The sequence below is a fragment of the Oncorhynchus mykiss genome, chromosome 8 (assembly GCF_013265735.2).
Source record: "Oncorhynchus mykiss isolate Arlee chromosome 8, USDA_OmykA_1.1, whole genome shotgun sequence".
NCBI classification, from domain to species: domain Eukaryota; kingdom Metazoa; phylum Chordata; class Actinopteri; order Salmoniformes; family Salmonidae; genus Oncorhynchus; species Oncorhynchus mykiss.
This window is the reverse complement of record NC_048572.1, coordinates 38,887,786-38,896,703: the sequence shown is the minus strand read 5'-3', so window position 1 is coordinate 38,896,703 and position 8,918 is coordinate 38,887,786. Positions and strand designations below refer to the sequence as shown.

Sequence of the window (8,918 nt, the reverse complement as noted above, 5' to 3'; positions counted from 1 at the left end):
AAACAAATTGTAGGGACTATTTTAACCAAATTAATTCCAAAATTAAGCAGGGCTGTCAATTCAATATACCCCTTAACTCCTATGAATTAAAGCATTATGAAATCATTCAATCAATTAGTCATCTTACTATAAAAGGTTTTTTATTTTACAGCATTTTTTCGCCTTGCCAAAAACATGTAGGCCTATCTCATTCTATCTGTGACCTTGTAAAACGTGATCCTAATGTTACTTTACATTTAAGAAATGTTAAATCTTCAAACAACTTACACTAATAGACTAAATAGAACATTTTGTAATAACAATTACAATACTATAGAACTATACATACTGTATATGTGTTTTTATACTTTGGAGTTGCATTCTTATAAAGTACTAAGAAGCGTATGATCAAGTAAACCAATGCAACTGCAATTTTATAATACAAAATCTAAACTAGATTGAAGCGCATATAATCTTACCACAAGAAGCAACTATCCATTGGTATGCTTTACAACTGAATATTTTCAAGAGGATACGGCTGACTTGAAAAGTTGCCCTAAATCAATGCCAACACAGCTCTTCCACAAGCATCTGTAAGACGAGTTTTAAAACGTATAAATAGTTTCACACTCTAAATATATAAACATTTACTGATATTACAAACATACCATCCGTGTGGAAAAAAATGGGAGATGGCTTAACAATATTACAAACTTTGAAAACATACACAAGTATATTTCCATTACAATGACACGGCGACCTCAGAAAACATTTTTTTTAAATAGCATCACACACACAGTATGGAAAACAGAATCTGATCTTCATAGCATCCTGTGTGAACCAAACATGTCTCAGGATTTCATAGAATGTGTTCAAACTTATAATGTCATCACATCACAGTCGCCTACAATCAAGCCCAACTCGTAATGTAAAATACTGTACACAATATCAGAATCTCCTGAAGATGCCTTATCAGTAAACATGAATGCAGAGAACTGGAAAACTCATTTGATTGGCACAATAACAACCATGTTGCAAAGTATTGCATACAGCGCAAATACCCAATCTTCAATCTCCATCATATTATGTTACAGTACCTTGGGGCCCTGTATGCAATGTCTGAGACACATAATACTGGTTATATAAGATACTGTAGCCCACCCTGCGGTTCATAGACAGAGTTTGTTTCTTATCAGAGAGTAACTGTTTGAACTGCAATGAGGTTAGTAGTAAAAGTACTGGTAAGCTGAGAAGAGTACTTCTTATTGAGGACTAAGTCTTTATGAAAAAAGGCAAAGAGAGTCTTTTGATCCAGCTGTGTCTGCTACACATAATAATATGAGCTCAACTGCACAGGCACAGTGTTGGACCAAACAGGAAGTGCATTGTGGGATCTTGGTCCCTGTATCTCACCGAAATCATAGGATAAGATCCAAGCACCTTATACACAGCATTCCCTCCATTTGTCTCATAGGCTATTTAAATGCACAACAATAGCAAAACAAAATTATATAGCTAAAGCCTTCATTGTGATTGCCAGCTTTGCTTAATCCATTTGGCACAAGAGCCGGGTAGTTTTGGCACTGATCCCAGTCTCAAAGTTTGCAGAAAGGTTGGTGGGGACTCACAGCCCTTGAGAAACATGATTGCTACTGGACTATTCCATTTATTTTCATTTTCTCTCACTTCAACTCCCCCATGACATAAAATGTCTTGTAATATAATCCAAGAAGCAAATGACAGAGCAAATGGAGCAATGTATAAATAAACAAGCAAATCAATGATCAAATCGTTGATGTTACATCTTAGTAACATGGTGTGTTTGTGTGTGTGCGTGTGTGCCAGTGCCTGGTGGCTCTCACAGTGTGGAGGAGCTCCGTCTGAAGTCCTGGAGGATGATGGAGGAGTAGGCAGAGCTCGGGGGGCTGCAGAGGGCCGACTCAGAGATGGGGGAGCCGGGAACCGACCCGGCAGAATGCACTGAGTCCCGAAAGGGGGAGGGGGGAGACAGAGCCAAGGAGTCCTCCAGGGTCAGCTTACTCTGAGCCAGCTCCTCTTCTCCCTCCTCCTCGTCATCCTCCTCTGTGTAGCTGTGTAGGAGGTCCAGTGCCTCACCCTCAGCCCCCTCCAGGGGTGAGATGAGGTCTTCCCCTCCAAAAGAAGCCCCACCTTGCAGGGGGCAGGAAAGCTGAGAGAAGGTGAAACCTAGGGGTTGGTTGGTGGAGCTGGCCTGGGTGCCGGAGGCACCCATTGTGTCGTTAAATCCAGGGATATTGGAGCTGTGCGTGTCCACCATCACCCCCTGCAAGGGCTTGGTGGTTAAGTGAGAATAAGAGGGTGGCTCCTCCAAATCCTTCCCGTGGAGTGTTCCAGAGTGGGAGTGGGGTGCAATCCAAAGAGGGCGTGCTTCCTCGTCCTCCTCCTCCGCCAGGTTGTACAGAGCCGTGGTGCCGGGGTGGGGGAGGTGGGGGTCTGTGCCAGGGCTGTGTTGTTTGTGGTGTGGGTCGCAGCTGTGGGGGTCGACGGGGGCATTAGTTAGGGGCCTGATGACCGCCGTCTGATTCGAGCCGGCTTCCTGTTTCCTCACATGCACAGACAGTCTGTGCCACACATTCCCCCCCCTCTGAGGGTGTCTTGCACCTGGTTCAGACCATGACACAGACTTGCCATTAGAACTATGAATGAGATAAAGACTGCCGTTACTAACAGAGACAACCCGGGGGAAGGGTTAGTCAACAACACACAGAGCACAATAGGACAGAACAGCCGCATTTCAACATTTCTCTACGCATGTTAAAATACGCTCAAGACATTTTAACAACATTATTAACAGGCAGCAGTGATGTGGTTCATGTCTGAGCTCCAAGTGGGATTGCATTGACTAATCTGGGAATTTACAGGAACGAAATACTTTGTGATTCATAATTTCATAATGTGCTGTTTGAACAGCATTATGAACCATAGATGGCTTAATTCAAAGTACTTTGAGCCATCCACCAAATGTAGACCTGTTTATCTAAAGTAAGTGTTTATCAAGCTGAGATGGGCAACATGCACTTGTAAAATGTTTCTGGTGCCTGTACTGTCTGACACAAGGAAATAACACAAGGCTTTAGCGCTGTGCATAGCAGGACAAGTTAGGTTTGTCTTTCTTATGTGATTAGTGAGGGAGACAAAGAGGGTTTCATGCTTCGAACTGGGATAAATGTGAAGACAATTCAGGATAAACCTAAATCACCTAAACCAGGGGTGTGCACATCTTCTTCCCTTGAAGGCTGCAGTGTCTACTGGCAGTCATGCATACCTTGTAATCGCCAACCAGTCTGGAGCTATGAAGAAAGATTAGTCGACCCTCCTCCTACTAACTACTGAGACACTATTTTCCAAAGACACTGCAGACCTCAAGGACAGGAGTTTGCCAAGCCCGTGTCTAAACATGAGCCTGTCAGTCAACCTCTGTCCAATGGAAGAGGTTAAGTGGGACATATTGGAGCAAGGGTGAGAGACAACACTCAAAGACAACATTCTCTCATCCCCCATCTCAATCCTTACTTTAGACACTGTCAGTGTTTTTTGCTGTGGAACACCTATTAGGAATACTGTTTAAATCTACACTTTAACCATCATACATGAAATATACGCTCCCATTATAATCTTGCAATCTGACTAGCTTTGAAGATATGACGAGTTCTGAGGTAAATCAATATGTACTATCTCAGGATTAAATCTGTGAATCTGATTATCTATCATATTTTGTTTTTGATTGGCTTATCTACCAAGGAAGTGTGTAGTCAAGCACAACTCATAATTCATCATATTTGGACAGAAAAAAAACAGTAGAATGACAGAATAGGGCATACAAACTCTAATTCTCTGAAACATACGTTTATTGTAGTCACAAGACTACTTTTAGATCCAAACGAGTGTGCAGGCCCTATTCTATCCTTCTATATGCCCTCATCTCTAGACCCTGAGTTCTGAACATCACTGAAGGTTACTCACTTGGTGCTTCCGTTTTCGTTCTTCTTCCTACGGAACATGTTGAGAATGCTCTTGCTCTGCTGAGCCGCCTTGCCGTCTCCCACATGCATCCTGACTACATCGGACGTGGTGAAGGCACTCCTCACGTTCCTCTCCGGCTTGGCGATGATGATGTACATCTTGGGTGAGAACATGCACCCCAGCGCCACGGTGACGCTCAGGCTCACGGAGAAGGACGTGGTGATGATCTTGTAGTTGGAGCCGAAGTAGATGGGCACGAAGGCCAACCAGATGATACAGGTGGTGTACATGGTGAAGGCGATGTACTTGGCCTCGTTGAAGTTGGCCGGGACGTTGCGCGTCTTGAAGGCGTAGTAGGTGCAGCTCATGATAAGCAGGCCGTTGTAACCCAGCGGCGCCACCATTCCCACCGTGCTGGTGTTGCAGATGAGGTAGACCTCACGGATGCTGGGGTAGTACTTGATGGGCATGGGCGGCTCCAGGATGATCAGGGTTATCTCCAAGATGAGCTGCAGGCTGATGAGGAAGAAGGAGATGACTACTTGGGCCCAGGCCGACATGAAGCGGGGCTTCTTGGTGCAAATCTTCTTCTTGCTGCCGGCCAGGATGCGCGCGATGCGGTTGGTTTTGGTGACCAGAGCGGAGTAGCACATGGCAGCCGAGAGGCCCACTAGGAGGCGCTGCAGGTAGCAGGAGGTCACGGTGGGATGGGCGATCAAGGTGAAGGGGCAGATGTATCCCAGTAAGACGCCCACCAGGATGATGTAACACAGCTCGCGGCTGGATGACTTGACCACGGGCGTGTCGCGGTACAACATGAAGATTAAGGTTACCCAGAGGGTGACCAGGATGCCCACGCAGGACAAACACACCGCCACAATGGACTCCACATCTGACCAGTCCAGGTACTTCAGCGGCAGGGGCACACAACCTGCAGAGGACAGAGGAAAGGAGAGATGCTATTGTTGCCTATATAATCATTGAAGCATGTCAATTGTGGAAAGGTAGGAAGGACTATAAATGGAGAAGAGGGGAACATGGGTGTACTGAAGAGAGGGAAAGTAGATGAAGGCAGAGGACTAGTGAACAGATTTAGAAATGTGGGAAGTCAAGAGGTACATAGGGAAGATCATAGCCCTTCAAAGATGGCCTAAAATTACTCAGGAACACACACATACACATGCTCCAAATCTGTCAGCATGCTTATGCTGCAGTGTAAAGTGTCTCTGTGTGTGTCTGTTTCTGTGTGTGTGTGGCTGTCCATCATGTCGCATTGGTGGTGATTTGTCATCCGACACACACTTAGACTCGCAAGGGCTTAATGAGAGAAAAGTGACATCCCCAGACTCATCTTAAAACCCCTGAATTACACAGCGCTCCTAGCTAATAGCATTACTGTCAGCGCCACCACAGGCAATGCCTGCCTACGTCTATGCCATCGCAACCAGCATCACTTAGCCCTTATAAACCAAATCACATGTATAGATTTACTAGTTAGCTAACTTAATGCAAAATCTCATCTGGATATACAGTGCCCTCCACTAATACTGGCACCATTGGTAAATATGAGCAAAACAGGCTGTGAAAAAAATATTTATTGCTCATCCTCTTGGTCTTTCAAACAAAATATTCACAAAAATTTAACCTTTCCTTGAAGTAAAATAATTTAAAGAAAAAATACATGGTTATCATAAAACAAATATTTTTCTCAACTATATGTGTGCCACAATTATTGGCACCCCTTCACTCAATACTTTGTGCAACTTCCTTTGGCCAAGATAACAGCCTTCTCCTATAATGCGTAATGAGGTTGGAGAACACATGGCAAGGGATCTGAGACCATTCCTCCATACAGAATCTCTCCAGATCCTTCAGATTCCCAGGTCCACGCTTGTGGACTCTCCTCTTCAGCTCACCCACATGTTTTCTATGGGGTTTAGGCCAGGGGACTGGGATGGCCATGGCATAATCTTGATTCTGTGATCAGGGAACCATTTTTGTGTTGATTTTGAGGTGTGCTTTGGATCATTGTGCTGCTGGAAGATCCAACCACAGCCCAGTTTAAGCTTCCTAGCACAGGCAGTCAGGTTTTGATTTAATATCTGCTGGTACTTGATGGAGTCCATGATACCATGTATCCTAACAAGTTGCCCAGGGCCTTTGGAAGAAAAACAGCCCCACAACATCAAAGATCCACCACCAGACTTCACAGTGGGGATGAGGTACTTTTCTGCATGACTATCTTTCTGCCTACACCAAACCCACCTCTGGTGTTTGTTTCCAAAAATCTCTATTTTGGTCTCACCTGACCATAGAATCCAGTCCCATTGAAAGTTCCAGTAATATTTGGCAAACTGTAGGCACTTGAGTTTATTGTTTGATCACAGCAAATGTGTTTTTATGGCAACCCTCCCAAACAACGTGTGGTTATGTAGGTGGCGTCTGATCGTAGTTTTGTAGACTTTCTGACCCCAAGACCCAACTAACGTCTGCAATTCTCCAGCTGTGATCCTTGTAGATTTTGCGTGGGGTCAATATAGACACACGTCCTCTTCCAGGTAGATTGTTAACCTCTTCAGTTGCTTTAAGCTTCTTAATTATTGCCCTGATAATGGAAATGGGCATTTTCAACCATTGAGCTATTTTCTTATAGCCATTTCCTGATTTGTGCAGCTCAATAACCTTTTGCCTCACATCACTACTGTATTCTCGTGTCACCTCATATTTATACCCCAGTGAAACAGGAAGTCATGGCTCACCACTTAAGTGTTCCTAATCACTCAGGTGAACTTGAAAACATAAAATATGAATGGCAATATACTTAAACTAGATTTTACTCATAAGAATTTCTAGGGGTGCCAATAATTGTGGCACATATGTTTTGGAGAAAAATATTTATTTATTTCTTTTCACTTAAAATAATAATAATTTTACTTCAATTAAACTTACGTTTTTTGTGAATATTTTGAATAGACTCACTCTCTTCTCGCTCCTCAAGTGCACAACACCTTCCCTTCTCTGAACACTGGTGTAAAACTGTTTTCCCCAGTAACCTGGAATGACAGCGGTATTGATATTCCCAGACATGCATAGGGAATCATAGGAAAGAGTGGAATTGAATCACTGACAACAAACTGTTGGAAATCTATCAACGGGCTCTCAATGAGCTAATGTGATTTTTCACCTGACAGGGAGAAGGAAGGAGAGCTCAACTCTGCTCGAACTGCTGTCCTCTATACTGCGCAGAGACGCAAGAGACTGAAATCCATTGAGTTCGCCCCATTAGTTTGCACTATATGGATCAACGTTTTTTTCTGTTATCGAATCAACATTATACCAGCCCCTTTTCATTGCATCAAACCAAAGAAAATCTAACTTTGCAAGATTGACTGTGATTGTGTTGAAGGCAGAGCCAGAGCAAAACAGAGTAGAATTATATTGGCTGGGGTAGCCCATGAGCGGTCTTTCAATCACCCACGAGTGAATGTGCTTTTCAGATCAGATCGGCGCATGTTAATGTTTGTTGATATTATTTGCTAGTTAGCGAGTTATTAGTCTAATTATAGATCAGTATAGGTCAGCAATGTGGAGTTACTGCTTCCAACAAGAGCACAAAACGTGTAGGCTCCATTTCAAGCGGTCTTTGAAAAGCTTGTTTTAATTAAATGGGCAGTGTTGCATTTTGAGAAAGGCTTGATTATGCAAATAAGTCAATAGGCAGAGGGGGTAATAATAATTAATTTCATTTTGTAAAGTGGTTTCTTGAACAAGAACGTATAGGCTACTGTAGGCTTTATCATATAAATCAAAAGTTATTTCCATGTGCATGTTATGGGATTTGCTCCATTGGTTCTGTTGGTAGGCCTACATTATGATCAGATAGCCTATTGGCTACTGTCTAAAACTGTAAGGGTACAGCCTCAGTGTTCACTATAAACCCACGTGGGAAGTTGCACAAATCTCTCACAACATTCAAAGTTTCTTCTCACAAGACCTACAATTTGCTCAGTGCCCCAAAGAATTTGAGGGAACCTTGGTCATGGCAACAATGAGAAAACAGGATGACAGTGGAGCGAGAGAGAGAGATGAGAAGAGAAGGGGAGGCACCCGAGAGGGGGAAGGTAAGACAGAGAGACTGAAAGCAGATGAGAGAGCGGGAAGTGAGATGAAAGGAGAGTTGGGGAAGGCAGAGTCAGTGTTTTCTCTAGGATTTTTTTCAGCAGAGGTGGCAAAGGTAGTAGTGGAGAGGGGGATTTTTTTTTATAGAACAACAATAAAAAGGTCAGTTCTAGTGACTTTTAAAAATAAAATTATTCTCAGATGCATGAAAATGTTATGTTGACACCATCTGAAATATAACTGAACTGCACTGTAGGGAGTGTTGGTTGTGTGCTTGTGGCTATCATTTGCACCACTGCTCACTGTTTTGCTACAAATATATGTTTAGGAGAAATGTCACTGGGTTAGGGTGAGATTTTGTCAATCAAGCCTTTTTTTCTACTTACCCAGAGTCAAATGAACAGTTTGAATGAAGTTGAAGCTAGTTTTGTGAGCCATTGCAAACTAGCATTAGCACAATGCCTGGAAGTCTATGGTACCATGCTAGCTGTCCCATAGACTTTCAGTCATTGCGCTAATGCTAGTTAGCAACTTAATTCAAACTGCATCCATGAGTTCATTTGACTCTGGCTAAGTAGAAAAAGGGCTTCATTTCTCAAATCTGGCACTATCCCTTTAAATGTATCATACTTTTTGGAGTGGCGGTAACGATTTAGGCCGCTCCTAAATTAATATAGAGGAATAACATAGTATATGGCGCAGAGAGTCTTGTCTTTCGGTGGCACAAAGAGAATAAAGGGCAATGGAAATCAGAACATTAGCAAGGAATGGGGAAGAATAGACAGATATTTGCAGTCCCTTCACAGGGAGAACAAAGC

General features: G+C 43.2%; 1 protein-coding gene across 2 annotated transcripts in view; it reads right to left on the bottom strand.

Moving 5' to 3' along the window:
• Positions 1-123: 123 nt before the first annotated feature.
• The window catches only part of grm1a (glutamate receptor, metabotropic 1a), a 56,585-nt gene continuing 47,790 nt past the window's right edge, over positions 124-8,918 (bottom strand). Inside the window, exons 8-9 of one of the 2 annotated variants that reach the window (XM_036985451.1) lie at positions 3,982-4,912; positions 124-2,654 (exon numbers count right to left, since the gene is read on the bottom strand). In XM_036985451.1, the coding sequence (XP_036841346.1) occupies positions 1,838-2,654; positions 3,982-4,912 (1,748 nt within the window). In that variant the 3' untranslated portion in view covers positions 124-1,837. The remainder of the gene's footprint in view (positions 2,655-3,981; positions 4,913-8,918) is intronic. The other variant, XM_036985452.1, reaches the window with a different exon arrangement.